The sequence below is a fragment of the Populus alba genome, chromosome 5, assembly GCF_005239225.2.
Source record: "Populus alba chromosome 5, ASM523922v2, whole genome shotgun sequence".
Lineage (NCBI taxonomy): Eukaryota > Viridiplantae > Streptophyta > Magnoliopsida > Malpighiales > Salicaceae > Populus > Populus alba.
Window position 1 is genome coordinate 18,893,971 of NC_133288.1, and position 23,645 is coordinate 18,917,615.

Sequence of the window (23,645 nt, forward strand, 5' to 3'; positions counted from 1 at the left end):
GACAGAAACAGGCCATGCTTTCCTTTTCCTTCTCGTGCCTCAACAGGCAAAAGATTTGTGTCTCCCATCTCACTATTCTTCACTTGGTCCACACCCCTTTTCCATGTTTCAAAAGTACTGGTCAAAAAGAAGATCTAATAAGATAATAATCAGCAACTCATCACAACAACATCCCCATATCCCTCTTGCTCAATGCCCCTTTTGGTTAATTTCTTTTTCCGGTAAAGAGAGAAGAATCCGTTGTTTAACTTAAATTCAGAACCTTAACATGCTAGTACCTTGATGTGACGGGAAAAAAGAAATAAAAAGATCCATGATTAGTTCAATAAGCTTCCCTTTTTGTTTCTTTTCACTCGAGTCAATATGGACCTGAGGAATCCGAAAGAGAAATGATGAAGGCAGGCCACATTGATCTTGCATTTGCATTGGAACCTCTGCCATGGGAGGTGAACCTAATATAATTGTTCCAGAGGGGGGAAAAAAGTGGACAAGACAATCAATCCTATGCTCTCCACATGATAACCGATGTCCTTTTCTTGACAAGAAATGGGAAAAAATCTCCTTTTCAAAATGGCCGCAACCGGCGCCTTTGGCGTCTTCTTTGGTCCATTACAAACCATGATAATCGGTTTTAGTTCTAAATAAAAGGAATCTAGCTACTTATCCGATCGTGGTTCCATTTGGTGCTCTTCTCGACTTGGACTTGGCCTCCGGTGCCATCGAGTTGCAGAACTTGCCACTTTCCATACTAGCCAAAAGCTGTACTGAAACATAGCAATCAAACAAAAACCATAAAGTTAGAACTAAGAACCTTCCAATATGAGTTCAATTTCGCAGTGCCTTCTTTTTAAACCACTAAGCTTGTCCCAAAAAGCCATATCATTCCATTTGCCAATGTTCCCTATTTCACACGTCTTGTCTTCCTCCATAGCAAATAATCATCTTTGAAAACTATAGACTGCAATTTCACGCACCTTTCTGGATACCATACAACCATCTTTGAGAACCAATTGGCAAACTCTGATAAATTACTCGTATCTTCTACACCTGTTAATGCAACTTTTAGTGAAAGCACCACGTTACATCGTCAGAGATGCACCATGATAGATAGCCTTAACAATACATTCAACAAATTCCCATAACATGCCACGAGACATTATTCACTCTTCAGAATAGCCAGCCCTCCCTGAGGTTTCACAGCATGCGATCTCCTGATTAAATGCTTGTGAGGTGAGCCATTCCAGGATCGCATTTTGCAAGTACTCTTAATCAGTTTCAAAAAGGTCATCAACACCTGTCTATGGATTTGTTTCAAACCCTCTTATTATTTAAAACTCTGTAATGCCAAATTCAAGCTAATAGGAACAGATGAGAGCAACATACACATTCAAGACAAAAATCTCGAACCTGCATTCACGTTTTCTGCTCTCCTAGTTTCTATTATGAAACTGAATCCTAGAAGGAGGAGGAAAAAAAATGACGAGTTCTATTATGAGGCTGTGTTCTAGAAGAAAGAAAAAGAAGACACAGGTAGCTTACAGAGAGACAACACAGGAATTGCCATAAACACTAATTAGAAGTAGGGGAAGCATGATGAAAACTACTTTAATAATGCAATGAGATTTTATCTCCACATTTCTCCAATTTCTTTTCTTCCTTTGGCGCAATGGAGTATTTGTAAGAAGTCTAAACTATGAAATGTCATCATAAAACCAACGTCTTCCATTGTATGTTTGTTCACTTGAATATCCAACAATATAAGAAGATCCCCACACTGTATTTTCAACTTCACATCACTGAAATGTAGATATTAGAAGGTCAGGTCAATTTCTATCTATAGGAGCCACTATCTTTGTAAGGAAGAAATGAAAGTGGATATCCGTTATTGTGTTGAACTGGAGTTTCCAGGACACACTATACTGTATCATGAATTAGATATGCTTTCCAGGAAGAGAAACTTCTAGTCACTGACCAAAGAACACCTAACGAATTACTTACCAGTTCATGGACCTAGTTCCAGAAGAACATCCTAAATTTCAAATTGACACAACACTTAGTCATGTCAGATAACTAAAGAAACCTACTATTTATTATGCCACGCCAATCTACCAGAGCAAAGTCCTTCGTCAAAACAACAATGGCATTGCTGACTTCCAAAAATTGAGATCTACATTCTTTCCCCTCTACATCTCAACTTTAACCAGTATTAAAAGTACAGAGAATGATAACGCTAAACATTTACTCCATAACATGATTGTGTGAAAGCATCAGAAAGTAACTGTGGATCAGCTGTAAGCAAGCCCTTTCAGCATCAACTAGGAAATCAATAACATGAAAAATGCAGTAAAGAGATGAAGCCTCTAGTTCCTCGAACAAGTCAGGTGTTGGCGAAGGAAAGCGCAAGGGAAATTGAAAGAGTTTTAATGTTGCTGGCAATATCCATCACTCTTAATAAAACAAGGCCCCATTCATGTACTAAATTTACTCCAGCCGATGTATCAAAAGCTTTAGAAACACCCGTATGGATCCACCTGCCTCAAAACGAAAACATAAATACAGCTATTGAGCAGTCTATGACCCATCAAAGAGAGATTTAAACATATCTTCTTCCTATTATTGCATGAAATTGTAAGGGGCTTCAGGAGCATGCATGCTTACAAGTTGCATTTTTTCATCTTAATCACCCATATTTTTGGGCTTCGACGGATTAAGTTCTACAAGCTTTCCTGGTTTGCAACCCAGAAAAGAGGACAGAGGACGGTTGAAGACCTTCCTAATCCTTCAAAAGGAATTGTGGCTTATAGTCTGCCATTTTCGTTGAACATTTTGAGATATAAGCACACTACAACAGCAGGGGATTGTCAAAACTACAAGTAGAAGACAACGGGTACAAAGAGGCAGGGATAGTGCAAAAAGAATAACGCGAGCCGTTGACCTCAGGTAGTCAGGCCTGAAGAAAATTCCAAGAATTCAGTGTTTCATAGTCCTCTGTAGAAGTTAAAAAAAAAAAAAAAAAAAGCGGCATCTTTAGCGCCTGTTAATCCAGTAGAGTCGTAACAGAACTTTAATGGTTCGGAAAGTATTTCCTGGGAATTTCAGAGCACTCCGACGGCTAAAGATTATTGAGTGCTTAGGAATAATAGTTAATTAATATATTTAAGTATTTAATTTATTTTTTTAATCTAAGAACTAAGTTAATAATTGAAACTTTGTAAAAACAATTATAATCAGAAAATTTAAAAACTATCTAATATAAAATTAGTATATTTATAAGAAAAATATAAAATAACTTAAAGTAATAAATAATTAAAAAAGTTATATTCAAGAGACAAAGATATTTATTTTTAAATTTTAAATTAATTAATACTCTAAAATTCATATATTTTTTATCTTAAAAAATAAAAAATTATAAATTTTTTTATCTAGATGCCTCGGATAATATCTATAATCGTCAGATTTATTTTATTTTAAAAAGATTATTTATAAATAAAAATACCACTCCCCATATAAACAAAACTGCGCGCAAATAAACAATTACGTGTGAAGTTGGCTCGTCGTCACGAAAACCGCAGATAGCTTGAGGGATGACAAACATAACATTTTCTCCTAATCTTTATGCTTCCGTTCCATCCTGATCTTCGGCAGGTTCTTAAGAGCAAGGAGCTACTCTGTGGAATTTGGATACATGTAATTGCATCAGCTGCATTGGTGCATTCAAAGCTCAACACCAGCAATATCTCACCAGCTCATAATAAAATCTGTAAAATCCATTAGAAGAGAAATATAACTTACTTAAGCAAGCTATAATCCATCAATCGAAGCATGAACATGGTAGAAGCACATGACCATTCATTGTAGAGGCCTCATCTTGTCAAAACTGATTCTAAGTTGCGTAAAAAAATCTTCGAAGTCAGAAGGCAACAGTGTTTTGCTATTAGCGCCATTAACATCATTAAATTTGAAGAACTAATCCATTATTCAAAAGCATCTCTACTCCTCTTCTACCATTAACAAAGCCCTTCATCCTGTAACATCAATATCAAAATTATTCTCAATGAGAACATAATACATTACAAAACCCCAGAAAATGGAACGTTCCAAACAGAATTTAAGCTAAAACCTGTGGTCACCAACCTCGTTAATCATTTAACTGTTGAAGCTCGGCCTTTAACTGCTCCATCTTGAGCCCCATCGACCTTTGCAAAGCTGCCTTTTTACTCTCTTGCAATTTCCCTAATAGCCCTTCAAACATGTCCATAACTTCCTTTACTGCAGCCCTTGCACACTCTGCCTCTTCATCAAAATAGACAGTTTCTTTCGACTCCATAGCCATCTCTATCTCCTCTCTTGCCTCTGCAAACTTGAGGTTTATCATGTCAACTTCTTTGTTTACATCTAACTCGGGCACCGACCCACTTCCAGATTCAGTACTGTGCCTTCTTCGAGTGTGGCCAGTTGGGGACCGATTTCGGAGGCTCCGTCTAAAAGGGCGTGTGAAAGTGTGGAGATTTGAGATGGGGGCGTGGAGAAATTTGGGGTTAGGAGATTCGACTGAGTTGGGAACGAGTTGAGATGAAATCAGCGTGAGATATTTGTGGGAAAGTGTATTTGTGGGTTTTGGAGAATGTTCAAAAGGGTGTGTCAAAAGCAATTTGAACAGAGAAATCGGTAATTGTTTCTGCATTTTTGGCTCTCGAGATTTTCACTTCTGATCACTGTGGATTACAACAGTAATCCACAGTGTGTTTTAAAATGTTTCTTTATTGATTTTACTTTTTAAATATTGAACTGGTTAAAAATTCTGCTTTGTAATTTTTTTTTCTTGAGTTGATTAATAATTTAGTTTTGTAATTTTTTTCTTTAAAACATTGTTGATTGCTACAGTGTTTCTCTGCATGGTTTTCATTGAGCTGGTTAAAAATTACAGTTACAATATGTTAGGAAAGCACTATAACTTTCCTTGCAAATTACTGTGGATTGCTACAGTGTTTTTTCTTATGTGTTTTTTTTCTTTTTTTCTAAAATTGTCTTTGTCAATTATTCTTTAAATATTAAGCTGTTTAATAATTGCAATTACAAATAAATACAAGTTTTTCCTCACAAAACATTGATACAAACATGGTTTTTTTTTCCAGTTTCTTTTGTGTTTTTCTTTTTTGTAATATTTTTTTTAAATTATCTTCGTCGATTTTATTTTTTTAATATCGAGTTGGTTAGAATTTAACTTTGTAATAAAGCTTAATCATGTGGGGAAAACACTGTAGATTTCCTCACAAAACATTGTTGAAAATTACTATTAAAAGTCATTATAAATAATGTTAAATCATGTGGGGAAGCACTGTAGCTTTCATTACAAAATATCATGAATTGCTACAGTGGATTTTTTTTCCTTTTTTGTGTTTTCTTTTAAATTTTTTTTCTAAAATTAACAGTGTTTTTATTATTTTTTCCAAAATTATCTTTGTTTATTTTTTAAAAAATATTAAGTTGGTTAAGAATTATAATACAATAAAGAGGGAAAGACAATAAGGATTGCTACAGTATTTATCCACTGTAGTTTTCCTCATAAAACATTATCAATTGCTACAATGTTTTTTCTTATAGGTTTTTTTCCTTCCAAAATTATCTTTGTTGGTTTTTTTTAATATTAAATTGGTAGAAAATTTAGCTTTGTAATTTTATTTTCTTTTTATTAACAAAAAAGCTAAATCATGTGGCGAAAGCAATGTATCTTTCCTCCCAAAACATTATGGATTGCTACAAATCATTTTGTTCAATCTCTAAGTTTTGCTGTCATGAAATATTAGCTCCATCATATCTTTAGTTTCTATTACTTATCTAGCGTTGGTTCATAATTATAACACTATTAAATATATTTATTTTATAAGCCCGCGGCAGCGCGTGGGCATGCATCTCGTAAATATTGAAAAGGCGTGGATATTTGGGCCTTGTGAATGTCACAATGGCCCATGAATAAACCCATTACCAAAAAAAACCCCTAAATGTGACCTGGGCTATATTTTTTGTTTTGTTCTTGGCAGGGCATGCAAGGATAATGTGACATGTTTGCAGGGTTTGATTAGCATGGAATGGTGGAGGTCAAAGGTAAAAGGTCACCAAAACCACACACCACTTTCTAGTCAATTGTCTCAATCTAAACCCTAACAAATCCTTAAAATCCAACCACCCCATTTGGCAAAAATCAGCCTTTATAAACTCTCACACATTCACGTAGAACCAAGCACCAAAACATTCGATCCCATGGCACGCCAGCTTCTCTTGAAACAAATACCGCTAAGCTCATCAGGACTTGGCCTGCCTGCAGTGACTCTTCTCTTGTGTGCATTTGCCTTGTTCATGTGTGCTTCTCATTCTCGTAAATGGCGTCGTTGGAGTGCTTGTTATGGACCCAGCGACCACGATCCTGTTATACAACTCAACACTGTAGATACGATGTTGGGCACAGGAGAACATGGCATCCATGCAGGCAGTCGTGATGACAGCATGTTCAGTGGTGAACAGGTAGTTTCAGTCTGGAGGAAGAACATACTCATGGGAGGGAAGTGTCAGCTACCTGATTTTTCAGGCGTCATCATTTATGACTCAGATGGAAACGTTGTTACCCCTGCCAAAAATCCTCGCCCACTCCTCACCTGGAAGTGAAAAAAATTGTGGGCTTTGAAAAGCGGGCGTTGATATTTGAAATGTCCTAGTGTTTGTAATTTTACACAATTGCTTCAATCAATATGTCCGCAGAAAGTTTTCTATAAATAAGAAAGTAAATTACGGTTTATGTACTCAGTGATTGCATTGTTCAACAGCTGCAAGGCCAAAATAGAACGGTGCTCTCCCTGGAAAGATGGGGGAGAAAAAGCCAGCATATTCCCTCATAATAATCATCACAAATATTAGACTAGCGGAAGAGAAAGCAAACCAGAACACTAGCGTTTGATATGAATTGATATTTATTTTAACAAGAATCAACTGGGCCTCAATGATTCTTTCTTGTTAGATGAAGAAGACCGCCCCCTAAACGCCACAACTCTTAGCTTCTCCACTTGCTTCTTCACACCTGGAGATGTTTTTCTAGAGTAGCTTGCACTGGAGGATTTGACTCTTTTTGCAACCTTAACAGCCTTGACAGATTTTGCTGGAGTGGATGCTTTTCCAAATTTCTTCACCGAAGATGTAGCCTTGGTCCTTGCACTGCTGGATGCTTTTCCAGATTTCATCACCGAAGATGTAGCCTTGGTCCGCGCACTGGGTGGTTTATCGGTTGCTGACTTATTATTGCTCTTCTGATTGGATGCTTTAATCAATTTTGCACTCTTCCCCTGCTGTTCGGTTATTCGAGCCCTAGCAATGTCTCTTCTAACATTATCTACTGTGAGGGATTCCAAGCTCTCATTCTTCCTCATTGCCTCTTCAATCCGAGCAGCTAACTGTTGATCCTTTCTAGCCACCAAGCTTGTCACTTTCCCTGTAACACCAAGAAGACACATCTAAATCTAAAACCAGAAAAAGGTGATTGCCACAAATTTACAGAATTTCTTTAAGGGCGGGGTTCATATTTCCACTTGCAAATTCAAATGAGATGACAATTAATTGTGAAAAATAAGTTTTGGCTCATAATTTTTTGTTTTTTTGGTTTTTTTTTGCACAAATAGATCTTAATGTGCCAGTTTCAAATTTCTTTTCAACATTTAAGAGTATACCACATTGCTTCAGCAAATTGCAGGACACCTACCTTTTGCACCCATTCGAGCAGTTCTTCCTGTGCGATGTAGGTAATCAATCTAAAATGGTCAAAGAAAAAAAATGCATGGATTAGACTTGTTTATTTTTTACTTTTCAGTGTAATAATCAATGCACCACCATAGGGGCAGTCCTTCCCCTCCTCCAAACATCCTCTGGGATTTAACAAGATTCAACCCCGAGAAATGTAATAAAAACTGTTACTTGGCATCCATAGGGATTGGACTTTCAATTGTTAGCAACTGAAACTGAAAAAAAAGTTACTTACAGAGTTCAAGGGGAAATCAAACATGATGACATGGTCCACATCTAAATCAAGTCCTCTAGCAGCCAAGTCTGTGCAGACCAATGTGGGGCAATCTCCATCATCGCTCTTAAACTTATTCAGATTCTCAACCCTGAGTTCACAAGGAAAAACACAGTTTGTTAAGTACTACAGGCTAACATTCCTGCATGCACACCAATGATGCAGTGAAAGTATCAAATATCAAGATTAGATGGTTGGAAATATTTGTAAGCAGTCGTTATTGAAAGTCTTCATAGAAGGTAGACAATCAAGTAAACATGTATATATTTGTTATTACATGCATGCAGATAGATGGAGATGAATGCGCAAATACCTAGCGCATTCTTTTTTCCTCTTTGGATGAAAAACAGGCAAGTCAGGTGCTTTTATAAAAATCAGCATCTATTGTATCATACACACAAGTTAGATTGCAGATACAAGAAGGGGGGCAAAAAAACATTTTGGATCATCTCACCTCTGTTCTGCTGGCACCTCTCCATGGTAATTGACAGTGGAGATCTGATTTTCAGCAAGAAAGTGATCCGCAGCACGGCTGGAATTCAAAGTGTTACAGAACACCATCACTCTATTTCCTTTCGCTAAACTTGGCTCAAGAACCTGCAATCACATGGCATCCTAACTAAACATCACCATTTGTGTACAAGAACATCTGGTAGGAAAAAACAGCAGTGAACAAGAACAGCTGACCTGCAACAATGCTTCCAGCTTGTTTTCAGAACCTGAAAGCTTTATGAAATCATGACGAGCAGATGCTATCTTTTTATGGAGTGTTGACGTGCGCAGATGCTCTATTCCTTGAAACTCTTCATCAATCAGCTTTTGAACTGCCTGCAAAACCTCTAAAGATCAACTATCCAAATTCCTTGAATAGAAAGTTATGTGCATAATCAAGCTCAATGATTTTCAGCTAACAAATAAATAACCATTCACCAAACTGAAGGTGGATATTGATAGCATATATAGACAACTGAGCGTGTGCTCCTAAACACACATGCCCATTTATATATGGATTTGTTTATATAAAACAGATTGTTGATAAAAGCTAGAAGCCTGAAAATTTCAAGGATTTATCAAGAGCTTGATCAACCCCCTTTAATCGCATAAGAGGATGAAGGTGATAAGATGCTACATCCTTAAAGTATGCTGACTTGGAACAAAGTAAGGATTTGTGGAAGCTAAGAATAAAATGAGGAAAACATTCAAAATGTTGGGAAATTACAGAAGTAGCTTGAGAAAATTCATCCATCCCCATCAGGTCCAAAAGAGAGAGAGAAAATAGAATTCAGTAAAGTAAATGTAATCCTTTGCTGTAGCATTTCCCTAGTTTTAATACAGCAGAAGCAACACATGTAAGTAGTAATTAGTCAAAAGGTCTAAGTAGATATCTAGCAGAACAAGACAGGAGTCACCCTTAAGCAACTTCTCGTGTAAACAAGCCATTTAGATACACCACAAAGAAGTAATGCCCATTCTCATTCCCGCTGCATATGGGAACGACAAATATAGGAAAATTTGTTGATGTGTTAGCATGCCAGCATCCACAAGACCTGCTTATTCAGATAAGACTCAAAACATGTGCATGTGTCTGTGTCTATGTGCACTCAATTGTAAAAGCAATGGAAAGCAAAATTATTTTAGGTTATGAAAACAGCACAGAGATTTCCATTCATTCAATAAGATGATCATCCAAGTTTGCGTACCTTTGTCATTGTTGCAGTGACTAAAATAGTTTGAAACCCTTGACCATCAGATTTTGATGTGCGATTTTTCAATGGGCCTAAAAACTTGTGAATGTCAGGACCAAAGCCACGATCAAACATGGTGTCTGCCTCATCCAACACCTACTAAAAGATTAGCAACATCATAAAATGCAACAAAGTCATTGCAGCAAGAAGAAGCTGCCATAAGCGAGTTCTTCACCGTATCTTCAAGCAGTGGTCCAAACAACCATATTGAAAATTTTGAAACACGATCACTTGTTCTAGAAAAGTGAAAATAAATGAAAGGATTTAGATACTCACCAAGTATTTTATGTCACCATAAACCATGTTCCCATCCTGAATATGTTGAAGAACCCTACCAGGGGTTCCCACTACCATGTCAATTGGATTATTCAATGAATCTTCCTGGGGTCTCATCCGGCCACCCCCACTGACCATAGTAGACCTGAAACGTGCATGATGACCAATAGATTTTGCCACTCGAAAAACCTAAAACCCATTTATTGTTATCAATTGCAAAGGCAAAGCCAGAGGTTGAGAAAGGTCCAAATTCAACTGAAAGCATGGAAAACAAACCTGCTCAGATAGTTCTCTTGTGGGACATAGAACAACAGCTCGTGGACGCCTGGGCTTCATTAGCCTACCCAACGAGGCCTCATCCCGTCTCAGCAACTATAAGACAAACAAAATTAACAGAAATTTTCTTTTTGATTTAACACCTAAAAAACTAACACAATTCACACGATTTTATGTTTACCATTTCTGAACACAAGGATACGAAGTAGTCGACGCCAAGAATGAATGTTAGCGAACTATAAATGTTAAAATAATAGACGAGAAAACACACAAAATCCATATTTCAACAATTTCAATATGCATTGAACCACAATGCAATTCCAAAAACACAACCAAACCGCCAAACCTTCCCAAAATTCAATGCACCCAGAAGTGAAAAAGAAAAAAAAGTGAAACCCAAAATCTTAATCAAAGCAACAAGCAAATCAATCGATGAAAAATGGAGATAAAAACACACCTGAACAAGAGGCAACATGTAAGCCAGAGTCTTTCCAGACCCAGTGTGGGAACCCAAGACAACAGTTTTACTATCCAAAATAGCAGGAATACCAATACATTGAATCTCAGTAGGAACCTCAATCCCCATCTCTTTAACAGCCCCCATAACCTCCTCACTCAATCCCAATTCCTCAAAACTACCCGCAATCTTTTTCCCTTTCTTAGACTTCTTAAACCCATCTTCTTCTTCTTCACCCTCGATAAGAACAACTGGTTTTAGTGCGGTTTGTGTTTGAGTGTCAGTTAGTTGGGGTTTTTTAGAGTCTTTAAGGTGTCTATGTCTCAGTCTCTCTAGTAGGATTGAGTGTTTCATTTCATCCGGTTCAGTTGCTGCTGTTGTTGATGACAAAGTACACAAGGGTCTAAAGTTAAACCCTAGTAAAACCCTACTGGGTTTTTTGGGGAGTTTTAGAAAGGTATGATAGAGTTTGGTCGAAGAAGACAGAGAGAGGTTTAGTAGAGTTCTTGAAGAGCTTGCAGCTGCCATGGTTCTTTGCATTTTGTTTTGGATTTTCTGTGGGTTTTTGGTTTGAGGTTTTTATGTGTTTGCTTTTGAGGTTTTTCCTTCGCCTCCTTGACAATGGATTTTGATAAACGGATAGAGTGGGTCTGACGGAAATGTCTACTTGGCCCTCGAGGATCTACACGACAAGTCGTATGGTGGCCATGGGCTATTTGCAAGTAATCAAAGTTTCCTGCAGCCCTTGAACTTTAAAAAGGCCTCTCCTCCTCTTCTTTTTTCGTTTTTGCCCTTGGAGAAATGTTGTATTTGCATAAAAACTAAAACGATCGTTACTTGATTACTGTGATTTTCACTGAATTAGGGTTCAAGAAACAGAGTATTCTTCTCAGTCTGTGTGTATGTGGAGGCCGGTAACGTGAAAAGTAAGAGCATGCCCAATTTTAAATTGATCAAGCTAGTCGGTGTTACTCTCTGGATTAAGAACATTTTGGCTCTCCCCTACCAAATTGAGAATATACTTCAAAATGCTAAAGACTGTGTTCAGATGCCCGAGCCTTTCAACTTCTAAAAACCCTTGATTTAGCACGTTACCAAAGTTTGATTCCTTCCCGTTCTTCTTTGTATGATTCAAGCGAAGGATCACCAGCCACAGAGTACCTTTCTTTTTTTTAGTTTAACGTGGATGTCCGGGTTAGCTTGCGCGCACCTCGACTAATCCCATGGGCCCTGAAGTTAACGACCATGTAAGCCTCTAGTGGCCATCATATGAGCAATCTAGGGCTCGAACCTGAGACCACAGAGGGAGCAAATCTCTTGATCTCAGGCTCTTACCACTAGACCACCACCGTAGATGGTTGCCACAAAGTATCTTTATTTACACAGCTGGAGGCACCACTAAGGCAGCGCTGAATCAATTCGGGTTCATCAGCATCGGATTACTACATTATCAACCAAAAACAGAAAAAACTGAAGAGACTCGGTGTTGTACTGTGGAACAAGACGTGTGTATTGTAATGATGTTTTTGTCTTTCACGGTGACAGCTGAAGAAGAAAGGTAAAATAATTTACCGGGATTTCATATTAAACAATGGCAAAGCGGTTTTTCTTATATTTTTATTGCACAATAAATTTACTAATTATTCTTATAATTAAAAAGAAAAAACTTGTCTAGTTAAATGGAGCTTTGTGATCTTTTTTTTTAAAAAAAAAAAAACTAAAATACCTTTTAAAAAACAAAAAATTAAACATGCTATTTAATTGCTATTTATTTTATCTTTTATTTTTTTATAATTGGAAATTTTGGGGTTTTTTTTTATCTTTTATAAGCTAATCTCATACTCAAGTTATTAATTTTAAATATTAATTCGATTTAAATTGTTTCTTAGTTAATTCTGGTGGTTAACTAAAATAAAATTTTCTGGACTTTCTTTTTTATTTTTACTTTTATCTTTTGATTTTGAATTATTAGTGCTGAATTTTTAACTATAACCTTTGAAAAAAATTTAGCTTTTTAATATTAATTTAATTTCACATATAATAAATTAGTCAAATTAACTATGATTAACTCAAAATTGTTTTCTTTAATATTTTTTTATTTTTTAATATTAATTTATTGAACCTTAAACTTTATGATTTTTAATTATTTTTTTCCACAATCTTCCACCTGGAGTCACAAATTAATCAAATTATCCCAAGTTTGATTCATGTTATCATCGCTCGTACATTACTAAATCAAGTTCTGGAAAATCCAGCTCAGTAAGTTTGCTTAACATGAGCTCAATAGCGCGTATAAGATAAAATGTGAGAGTAATAAAAACTTACGAAAATTAGCCAAAAGCCCAGAATAGCAGGTGCAAGAATTTGTACAATCCTGCAAACTTCACCTTTTATTCAAGAAATTATAGCTCTGTAATTTCAAAAATCAACAATATCTGCAAGTATTTAGCATACATTTTGCAGAGTAAAACCGTTGACCTCCAGAATTCTATACTACCATTGTTGACGATGAATCAACTCAATTGTAATATTCAGGCTTCAAGACACCAACGTAAGGCAAATTCCTGTATAGTTCGGCAAAGTCCATTCCGTAACCAACGACAAAGTAATCTGGACACTGCAAAAAGAAACCAGGGAAAAAATCATTTCCAACTCAAAACAAATAGAAGGGATGTCAGATTAAGCTTATGCGGCAGTTGATACCAATGCTAATGTAACATTAATACGCAGACTAAACAAATAGTATTTTGATGACGAGCCAGCTACACTCCATGCTAACATTGGTTTCTAATGGAAGGCATTCCCGGTTTCAGGAAGTAATTTGAAACATGAGAATTAATCTAAAGAGTCAGATTTTTAATCCAGCTCTGGATCCAGTCACAGTTTCTAAATGCCACTCATCCAACAGCGAACAGTTCCACTTCTATCCAAGCAGAGTAGATATATTTACAGTTAAAATGAAAGTATTGAGAAATTGTTCCAATGGAAATACAAGATGAAGAAAAAAAATTGATACAGAACAAGCATATTTAAAAAAAAAAAACTCGTGGTTTTTGCAACTAATGGAGAAACGAGAACAATCAGGTTGAGGAGTTCAGATTATGGAACAGTGAAATAGGTGTCACAACTAAATATTCAAAAATACTTCTCCCCATTCAATATCAAATGTCATCAATAAAGATTACATCAAGGGGTTGGAGGTGTTTCCTTCCACCTAATCTAGCAAAGAAAAATTTGTTCAATGGAACCACATGAGAAAGAGGGGTGTTGGAAATTTGTTGTACTTAACATGAATAAATAAATTATAGATAAATGAAAAACTAATCTCAATGAACCTGGTTTTCCCACTCGAAGAATCATTGATTTTTCTAGATTTAATTCTTGATTTATGGTGGCTAATCATAAGTTGATAATGGAGAGAATTAATTTTTATTAATCCTTCAATATTTTAACTTCTAAAATTCACTATAAAAATAGGAGGTGGGATGAAGGAAGAGTTTCTAACTTAAATTTTTTTTTCATATTTTACACTCTTCCTCGCCTCATTTTAAGTATTTTTCTTTTTCTTTTTATGCTTTGATTTTCCTTGTAAATCTAGAGCTTAAGTTTATCTTTTTTAAAGATATTTGAGTTACATAATCTTTGGTTTAAAGACCTTGTTTAGAAGAGCATCTAAACCAAGATGAGTATAGTAATGCTAATTGGATATCTGACACCAAGGATTTGAATCCACAGATGGATATCTTCATACTTGGTGGAGCAGTTGTGTCATGAAGATCCTCCAAGCAAATGTGTATCACTAGATTCGCAATAGAATCAGGATCTATTGCTCTTGATAAAGTTGGATAGGAAGCCGAATGAATTCAAAATTTCTTAGAGGATATTCTATGTTGGTCAAAACTAATGTTGGTTACTTGTGTTCATTGCAATAGTTAGTCAACAAGTGGAAGGGCACAAAGTACAAGGAGAAGTCTAGGACATCTACGTCATAGACATAATATTGTTATGCACTTGCTATAAAATAAAATTATTTTCATCGACCATGTATAGTAAAAAAAAAAAAATTGTGGATCTGCAAACCAAAGATTTATCGAAAGAGCTTGTGTATAATTCATCGAAGGAAATGAGTTTAAAGCCTTTAAAAGATGAAAGTCTAATGATAGTAATTATACCTAGTTGATTAAAGATTTCAAGATCCAGGTTTAAATGAAAAACTAAGTCATGTAACATTCTCGATAACACTAGAAAAGTATCATTTCCTGCTTATTTCTATGATAAAATAAGTTCTAGCTGAAGCATGATAAATGATGAGTTGAGTTCTTAATGATTTTCATATATTGGTACACCATGTGGAATATAACAAAATATTTTTAATAAAAGATCACCTATATGAGTGAAAAATGTGGTTGTTTCTTTGAGAATTTTGATAAAGGATAAATTCTTTAAAGCATTCATGAATCCAAGAGTTGTTCAATATCAAAATGAACACAATAGTGAGAACCAAAGAAAATATCTACGTAGAGAACTACATGAGTATTAATGTCTTGGTTTACACAAAATGTTAAATAGTTCAAGACATTGGATTCGCTATTTAGCCAAATAAATCTGATAATATTTTATTAAGAAATGTTCAAAGTCAAAAGTTACTTATCCTAATGTAATAACCTACCAAATCAGTATGTTCAAGATGTATTTGAGTCATTCTTAAACTAGCGAGACAATTTTTATTCATGTGAAGAATTATTGAAAATTTGTTTTAATTAACATGATTTAAACAAATTATGGGTGAATGAGAAATTAATCTCAAATAACCCTTGGTTTTTCTAGATTTAATTATTGATTTATGGTGATTAATCAAATGTTAATAATGGTGAGAATTATTTCTTACTAATTCTTCAACCTTTTATATTCCAAAATTCACTATAAAAATAGGGTGAATAAAGAGTTTTTAACTTGAATTTTTTAGATTTTACACATTCTTCCTCACCTCATTTTTAGGATTTTTCTTCTCCTTTTCTGCTTTGATTTTCCTCCTAGATCTAGAGGTTAGGTTCATCTTATTGAGGGATATTTGAGTTACATAATCTTTTATTCAAAGACCTTGTTTAGAAATGCATATAAATCAAGGTGGTGGTGTTGAAATCTTGAAAAACATATTGCAAACATCCTAGTTGCACAAGCGAGGAGCAAGAAAACCTTAAAGACAAATGATTTATTCTTGACAACAATAAAAGATTCATTGCTTTAAAGTGCTTCAACAATTAGTATCATTCTTGTTTTAATTTAAGCATAGTTAATTTTATTATTAGTATGCATGCTAGGATTTTTTATTTTATATCAATTGCAAGTTTGAATATATAATTAGTATGTATTCTAGTATTCTATTATTATTTTTGTGTTGAAAGCATATTTGTTATTAGTTATACTTTTATATACTTATAATTTTAAATATGTATAAACTCTAGGATATTTTTATGATGATAAACTAAATATCTTTATTCACTAATCAATATAACACAGGGGGAGAGTACCTCAAATCCTTGGTAATATTTTCCATCACCCAATAGTTCAAAATGCACCTTCCTTCTGGTTGGTTTATCAAGGAAAGTACACACTGATACAGCAGATGCTCCCTTGGATTCCAAGTGTTTAATGAGACAAGATAAAGTGTTTCCTGTGTCTACAATGTCCTCAACCTAAGACAACAACATAGTAAAGCTTTAAGTAGCAGAAAACAGCATTACCTTAATCAACAATCCCTGATAAATTATAATAGGAAAAAAAAATCATTAATGAAAAAATCTTGGAAATGTAAAATGATTTTAATAATTTTTCCATTAAACTATACGTGTCATTTACTATTCATGTTTGGTCTAACTACAGATCAGTCATATGAGTATGGAGGGAAATGAGAACATCCCATATCCTGAGTGTTTTTGTTTTTTTTTTTTTTCACAGAAACAATGTGTCATTGAACAGCAGTGATTAATCTAAAACATGGATCATTGCACATGTCCACCAAGAAAAAACATCCTGCAACTTGATTTTAATAAAGCCAATCTGTTCCGGAGTTGAGACATGAGAGGATCATTTTCCATACCATGTGATTGAATCAATTAATTCAAAAGAACCATACTCTCTTGGAAAGATCATGATAACGCTTCATTTGATAAAATATCTCTTCCAAGGTTTAATCCATGGTGTTAATTCTTGTAGTCTCATTAAACTCAATTCCGATTCCTTTTCAACTTGATTTTCCACCAGTTGAATACTTGTAGAACAATAATTTTGGGGGTTAGGCGGAACATCCGTTCAGAAATGAAATCCTACCCGACTGTGGTCAAAATTAACATCCAACACATTAATTTATTGCTAAGAATATTAAAAAAAAAAAAAAAAAAAAAAAAAACCTCGAGACGTGAGGAATAGTAAGTTGTACGAGTCAAAGGAGGAGAGTTACCAGAATGACGTGTTTCTCTTTAACATCGAGCTTCAAGTCGAGGGAGATGCGGGGAGCTCCGCTGGACTCAGTGCCAGAACCGTATGATTCGGCACGAATGAAATCAACGGAAATGGGGAGTTGGATTTGCCTGACCAAGTCAGCCAAGAACAAGAAAGCTCCAGTGGCCACGCCCACAACGAGTGGAGGGGGAGAAACAGAGGAAAAATCGGAGGTGATTTGAGAGGCGAGTTCGGTGACTCGTTTTGAGATTTGGAACTTGGTCCATAGGACCTTTTCTATGTGAGAGTCCAAAGACATAGCTGCGGTGATAGGGGCGGAGAGGGATGAGGGATTAGAGTTTTGACTGTTGGGTTTTGGCGATGTGGGCCAAAGCCGAAGGTCTCTCCCCACTTTTAGAGTTGTGTAGCGTGTAATATAGAAGGGTGTTTGCTCGGGTTGCGTTTTTTACCAATTCAGGGAATAAATTTGCCACTTAGGACAGTAAATTAAAAATATTAGTAATTAGTGTAGTTAGACAATGTTGCGTTTAGAAATATTATTCTTAAGCATGATAAGACACTTAATGTATTTTTAAAGTACAACATGATTAAGCTATGATATTTCAAGCTCAATTAATCAGTTTATAATAGTCGGTGAAATCAATAATCTGATTTTAAAAATAAAATAAAAAAATCTTAAAATTATCAAAATCATGAGGTATTCTAAATATATGACAACACACGCAATGGTGTAGTGGCTACTATAGAGAAAATAACCTTTGAAAACTCTTGTAAGAATTCGAGTGCAATCCAACGATCAAATAAAAAATTATAGTTTTTTTGAGCTATTATTTTGATCTAGTAGGATTATAACTTCTCTCGGCCCTAAACTTGTTCCACTGATCCATAAATGCATCTACTAGGTCATCTATATAATTTGTTTGAAGCAAGTCCTCATTTGATTATGGTAGATTCACACTTGACTGCTCATAATCACTCACTAATACTTGAACAATAACTTTTTTAGTTTTTAATTGGAGTTTAAAATATGTATATCTTGACTCAAAACATATTTGAAATAAAAATTTTATAAACTCTGCTATTTCATCATTTTTTTTAAACCTATGGCAATTCACAAGCGTTTACAAAAAATAATTCTTAATTCATAGTTGTATTCACAATTATAAAATTAAAAAGTTTTTATTCTTATAACAACTTTGCCCTTTGACCACACCAAAAAAACATGAAAGATGGTCTAACACGTATGTTAAGGACATCCCATGTTTTTTTTAATTGACATGCAAGTTTTTTATTATGTTTGTTTTTGTATTTTAAAAATATTTTTTTAATATTTTTTTTATTTCTTTTTCTCTAAAATAATTGTTTTAGGTGTTTTCAAATTGTTTTAATGTGCTAATGTCAAAATTAAATTTTTAAAAAAATTATTTCAATATATTTTTAAATAAAAGACATATTGAAAAACAATTGTTGTCACATGTCAAATGAGCTCTCCATCTCGTGTTCACAACCCAAAATCTATAACTTTTTGATTCAAGTCATTTTTTTTGTCAAAACATATTTTACTGATTTTTGTTATTGTCTCAGGTACTTTAATCCACATTGCCATATAGATAAGATTTTAAATTAATTTTTAATATAAAAGAAAAAAACCATTGATTTTATGGATATGTTTTCGTATCATGATTTTTTTAATAAAAAATTGAGGTTATACTTAATAAAATAAATAAAAATATATATATAAACTAATAAATAAAAAAATATCATTACAAGTAATTATAGAAAATATTAAAAAGCATAAGCAAATCATTATAGTCCAGACCACCACATATAAAAACACAAGAAACAGTAAATTGCCACGATGCCTTTTTCCCCCCTCCCTGAACCTTTTTTTTTTTAAATCATTTGCCCTTTTATATCCACATTGATGTATAATTTAAGTAACTTTATTATGAAATGACATAATTTAAGGTCAGGATATCAAAATATAAAGAGTGAAAAAAATAGGTGGGTGGTTTCAAGATTAGGGTGAAAAATTCATTTTGTTCCTCCAACTTTCTAAATGATATATTTTTTGTCCCTCAATGCTTTAAAATTATAATTTTGATACACAACCTTATTTTTTTTATTTTGAGTTTCTTGCTTGAGAGACAATATAGAAAGTAGTTAATTTCCAATCATATAGAAAAATATTGGTTGATACCAATTTTAGCCATAAAAAATATTAAATTTTATATTAACGAGTTTCATTTAATGAGAAGAGTTTTACTATATGTTCTCCCCCATCACCCAAGATGGTATATCCAAAGCTTGAGAATTTTTATTATTATTTCGGGTTGATTTTATTTTTTTAGGTGATTTTTATGTTATTCAAGGTCAAAAGTGAATTTATCAAGGTTTTTAAGGTGTTTCTAGGTATTTTGGATAAAAACAAGCTAAATTTATATTTTTTTTGACAAAAAAAACTAGGACTAACTTTCTAGCAACCAAAAGGTCATTAGAAACTAAGCTAATAAATTAACTTTTTTGGAAAGAAAAAAAAAAAACCAAGGCTAACTTTTTGGCAACCAAAGGGTCATTATAAAACTAGGCCAATAAATGATTAAGTCAACTATATTGTTTTTTTTTTTAAAAAAAAAAAGAAATAAAAAACAAGCAATACATCATCCATACTTTAACGTACAAAATTTAAAAAGGCCTTACGTGTAGACCAAGCCTCTTTTGGATGGATCAAGCACGAAGTCCTACACACACACCTAACATGACATGTTTCTTTCAAAAAACCAATTAGGCGCACATGCATAGCCTACTAAGCCTAGTAGTTTTTGGCCTTTTCTACTTAAAAAATATTTTCAACTTGTTTCTACTTGAAAACAATTAGAAAAATACTCTATAAACTTTAATAAATTAATTTCCAACCACAAAACACCCTTTAATGGCTTTAAAAAATGAGAAATAAATTAATTAAAAAACCTTATGGACCACCTTGGTATACCTTTTCTAACATTGTTTAAAATTAACACCATATTTATTAAACTCCCCTCGTAAAAAGAAACTCATTAACACCAAAATTAGTTTTTTTTATGATCAAAATATGATCATCTAAACACTTTCTCTCTCACTAATATTTTTTAACAATTTTCTCTCACCTTCTCCAACATTCAGAAAATTGAAACATGAAAAAAAATAAATGTTTAGATCCAAAACATAACATCTTAAAACTTCAATGACAAAATAAATACATTAACTCAGACTTCATGGACCAAATTTAAGTTTTTTTTAAAAAAATGAAAATGAGGACTTTTTTTCTTTTTTTTAACTTTAACCTAATATTTTATATCAAAAATCAATCTTTAATTTAATATTAAAATAGTTTTTTTTGACACTTTGCATACGTGAAAACATACGAAGAGAAAAAACCTGGCATGTAAAATCACCCCAATATAACTTGAAAAGATGAGATTATTAAAGAAATAAAGTTAGATGATCAAAATGGAAGGAGAGGGAGAGATACAGAGAGGAAGAGAGCACTGTTCAGGGAAATAGTGAAATCCATGGTCAAACTTTCTGTTTTTTAAAATATATTTTTTTAAAATATTAAATTAATATTTTTTTATGATATTTTTTAATGATTTTAATGAATTGATATAAAAAATAAAAAAAAATTATTTTAATATATTTTTAATTAAAAAATATTTTTTAAAAACACGTGATTACTGGGTGTGTTTGATATTGCGGTAGCTTTTGTGATTGTGGTTTAAAAAAAGTTGTTTTATAAAAAGTACTTTTAGTTGAGGTTGGTTTGAAAAAATAGTTGTTTTGTTAAAACTGTGGTTGAAATTGAGGTTGAAGAAAAAGTAGTTTAATGTGTTTGGTTAATAAAAATGCTTTTCAAATTGAGGTTATAAAATAATTAAAAATATATATATTTATATTAATGATTTTTAATTTAAATATTGTAAATTCAACTACTGTTATTACATCATGAAATAAATAATATTGATATCAAATATTTTTTATTATTCCATTACACTATGTGCAATGTCATCACATGCGAAATCTATCCAATAAGAACTATATTTTTCATGGTTTCTTAAGCGCACAACAACCAAAACTGAATCTTTTGTTACGTCATCCAGCGATCTCCTTTTAATTTTTTAAATAGAACACAATTAAAATAAAAATAAAAACTGAATTTCTTTTTATGTAGTGTTATTAAATAATATTAAATACTAGTTTTTCAAGTAAAACACATTTTTTTAAAAAACATTTACAATTTTATTATGTACAAAATTCATTCGACAAGAACTACAAAAAAAATAATTTTTTGAGCGTGCAATAAAATTAAGTAAAATATTATCAGGAATAAAATTGAGATTACAATACGAGTAAATTTAATTCACCTTAAACTAATTTAAAAAAAAATAATATTGTTCATGTTCACGTGAACAATACGAGTAAAATCAATTAATTACATTAATTTTTCAAGAAAAAAAAAACTAAACTTATTGCAATGTTTTTCAAATTAAAAAAAAAAAAAAAAAACTAAAACTGTAACAGTGCGAGTGAATTAATTCACTCGCACTGTTGCAATAGTGGATCATGGCTCCACTGTTCTGCTTTTCTACTCTACGATTTTGCTGCTTCTCCAAAACATGTGGTGCGGCTCAGAATTTGATGGGTCCCACCATCAAAAAACAATTTATTTTGGTTAACCAAACAGCACTTAGTGTGGCTGCGGGTGGACCTCACCCATAGCCACACTCCCAAACAACCACTAAATAGGTTAGTACAGTACAATTATTTTTTTCAAATTTTTTAGTTTATTTTAAAAAACGCACTAAAATTTATTTCCTTTAATATTTCTGTACTGGCACACCCAATCAATCCTTTAATAAAAAATAAAAATGGCTGGCAAAATATTTTAAAATCCAACATCGATTAGCAGCTAAATACTTACCACTGAAGTTTCCAGTATTTTGTGCAGAGATAAAATTTCAAGTTGGGTTGCGTGAATTCAATATTATTCGGTATATCATGAAAAATAAGATATAAAATAATTTATTAATATTTTAATTATTATTTTAAATTTATTAAATGAATAATGACTAAATATAATAAAAAAATTGAAAAATAATAAAATTAAAAAGAAAAAAAATTTAATTTCATAAATTATTTTAAATAAAATAAATAATAATTAAAAGAATAAAAATCAAATCTAATAAATAAAAAAAATTTAAATTAAAAAAAATAATAGGAGAAAAAAAAATATCAATAAAAATAATAAGAATCAAAATTAATATAAAAATAAAATAAAATAAAATTTTAAGGGATGAAATTAAAAAAAAAAAAAATTCAAAAAAAAAAATTAAAAACTAAATTCGATATAATAAACAAATAACAATATATTTTTTTGAGTCTTTTTAACTTTTGAAAATTAAGTATTTTCCACTTAAAATAAAAGAAATTTTTTTTTTACTAATTTTTTTTAATTGAAAAATATTTTTAATCAATTAATTTTTTAATAATAAATAAAAATTTAAAAATTTAAAAAATAATTTTTCAAAAATTAACTTTCAATAAACAAACAACACATTAAAATATATAAGTGGTGGACCTTTCTCGAACTTGAAAGTTGAAACTCCATCGACGCTGAAGGAGAATTCTATTACAAGTGTGTAGCCCTCTACGATAATAAATTGGGCCATGACCCATCTCAAGCAGCTGGCCCAAAGTTCTGAATCTTGGCGCCAAGTGCCCAAAATTTGAACCACCAAAACACCCCCTCCTCCAGGAAAAAAAAAAAAAAAAAAAAAAACAGATGGAGAAACAAAACCAAGAATCCCAAGCCACCCAGAACAGAAGAAGATTATGCAGACGACCTTCATCGCCCTACAGGGAATGGGAAATCCGATGGTGCAGGAGAGGACTGGTTCAGTGGCTGTGACATAATCGCTGGAGGAGATGTTCAAGAAACCCAAATTGAGGAACTATGATTATGGGCCTGGTAGTGGAGATAGCCGCAAAGGTAATCTGTACAAGACAATTTGTTCAAAGAGGAATACAATTGACATTTCTCGAGGTACTGGAATTTTAATAAATGAATTGAGAGATTTCTCATGTTTAAAGTTTCATAGTCTTAATTGTTTTGGTTATCTTTGAGTTGCGGACAAGGAATCAAGAAAAAAACGTTCTACAAAGAGTGCTGACAATTCACAAATGGAGTGATTGCATGAAACAAGTGAGGAGGAGGAGGCGAAGACTTCCCAGCCAGCAATTGGGAAAACCAAAGCTTCCAAATGGGGTGATCACATGATATTAGATGAGGATGGTTTTAATTTTGGGAGGGGAAGAAATGTTGGAGCTCACC

General features: G+C 33.1%; 4 protein-coding genes across 9 annotated transcripts; 1 reads left to right on the forward strand and 3 right to left on the reverse strand.

The window, feature by feature from the left end:
- Nucleotides 1–2,151: 2,151 nt before the first annotated feature.
- LOC118061788 (embryogenesis-like protein) lies at nt 2,152–4,701 on the reverse strand. Of its 6 annotated transcripts, XR_012169881.1 has the most exons (4): nt 4,135–4,701; nt 3,539–3,758; nt 2,659–2,988; nt 2,152–2,531 (listed from the first exon to the last, which is right to left on the reverse strand). XR_012169881.1 is itself a non-coding variant. In XM_073409248.1 (2 exons), the coding sequence occupies exon 1, from the start codon at nt 4,682–4,684 to the stop codon at nt 4,139–4,141; it is 546 nt and encodes a 181-aa protein (XP_073265349.1). In that variant the 5' UTR covers nt 4,685–4,701; the 3' UTR covers nt 4,000–4,025; nt 4,135–4,138. The 6 variants fall into 6 exon arrangements, 1 of the variants encoding a protein (XP_073265349.1); XR_012169880.1 differs by having other exon boundaries at nt 2,152–2,950; XR_004689649.2 differs by having other exon boundaries at nt 2,152–2,988.
- Nucleotides 4,702–6,004: 1,303 nt separating this feature from the next.
- Nucleotides 6,005–6,787, forward strand: LOC118061787 (uncharacterized). The gene has a single exon (XM_035075356.2). It carries the CDS (start codon nt 6,262–6,264, stop codon nt 6,661–6,663), a length of 402 nt encoding a protein of 133 aa, XP_034931247.1. The 5' UTR covers nt 6,005–6,261; the 3' UTR covers nt 6,664–6,787.
- LOC118061786 (DEAD-box ATP-dependent RNA helicase 39) lies at nt 6,737–11,562 on the reverse strand. The gene is made up of 9 exons (XM_035075355.2): nt 10,817–11,562; nt 10,360–10,455; nt 10,084–10,272; nt 9,763–9,903; nt 8,750–8,890; nt 8,517–8,659; nt 8,024–8,153; nt 7,748–7,796; nt 6,737–7,480 (listed from the first exon to the last, which is right to left on the reverse strand). Exons 1-9 carry the CDS (start codon nt 11,354–11,356, stop codon nt 6,981–6,983), a joined length of 1,929 nt encoding a protein of 642 aa, XP_034931246.1. The 5' UTR covers nt 11,357–11,562; the 3' UTR covers nt 6,737–6,980.
- A 1,564-nt stretch (nt 11,563–13,126) lies between these two features.
- On the reverse strand, nt 13,127–17,682 carry LOC118061785 (uncharacterized). The gene is made up of 3 exons (XM_035075354.2): nt 17,277–17,682; nt 16,348–16,512; nt 13,127–13,433 (listed from the first exon to the last, which is right to left on the reverse strand). Exons 1-3 carry the CDS (start codon nt 17,574–17,576, stop codon nt 13,335–13,337), a joined length of 564 nt encoding a protein of 187 aa, XP_034931245.1. The 5' UTR covers nt 17,577–17,682; the 3' UTR covers nt 13,127–13,334.
- Nucleotides 17,683–23,645: the final 5,963 nt, after the last annotated feature.

What these genes read in the sequence shown, in the direction of transcription:
- LOC118061788 (XM_073409248.1), bottom strand. Translation starts at nt 4,684, where the DNA reads ATGCAGAAACAATTACCGATTTCTCTGTTCAAATTGCTTTTGACACAC.
- LOC118061787 (XM_035075356.2), top strand. Translation starts at nt 6,262, where the DNA reads ATGGCACGCCAGCTTCTCTTGAAACAAATACCGCTAAGCTCATCAGGA.
- LOC118061786 (XM_035075355.2), bottom strand. Translation starts at nt 11,356, where the DNA reads ATGCAAAGAACCATGGCAGCTGCAAGCTCTTCAAGAACTCTACTAAAC. An exon ending in AGCTGGAAGCATTGTTGCAG is followed by an intron (nt 8,660 to 8,749) that starts GTCAGCTGTTCT and finishes ATGTGATTGCAG; the next exon opens with GTTCTTGAGCCAAGTTTAGC. An exon ending in TTGATTTCCCCTTGAACTCT is followed by an intron (nt 7,797 to 8,023) that starts GTAAGTAACTTT and finishes TGACCATTTTAG; the next exon opens with ATTGATTACCTACATCGCAC.
- LOC118061785 (XM_035075354.2), bottom strand. Translation starts at nt 17,576, where the DNA reads ATGTCTTTGGACTCTCACATAGAAAAGGTCCTATGGACCAAGTTCCAA. An exon ending in AAGAGAAACACGTCATTCTG is followed by an intron (nt 16,513 to 17,276) that starts GTAACTCTCCTC and finishes TTGTTGTCTTAG; the next exon opens with GTTGAGGACATTGTAGACAC. An exon ending in AATATTACCAAGGATTTGAG is followed by an intron (nt 13,434 to 16,347) that starts GTACTCTCCCCC and finishes TTCTTTTTGCAG; the next exon opens with TGTCCAGATTACTTTGTCGT.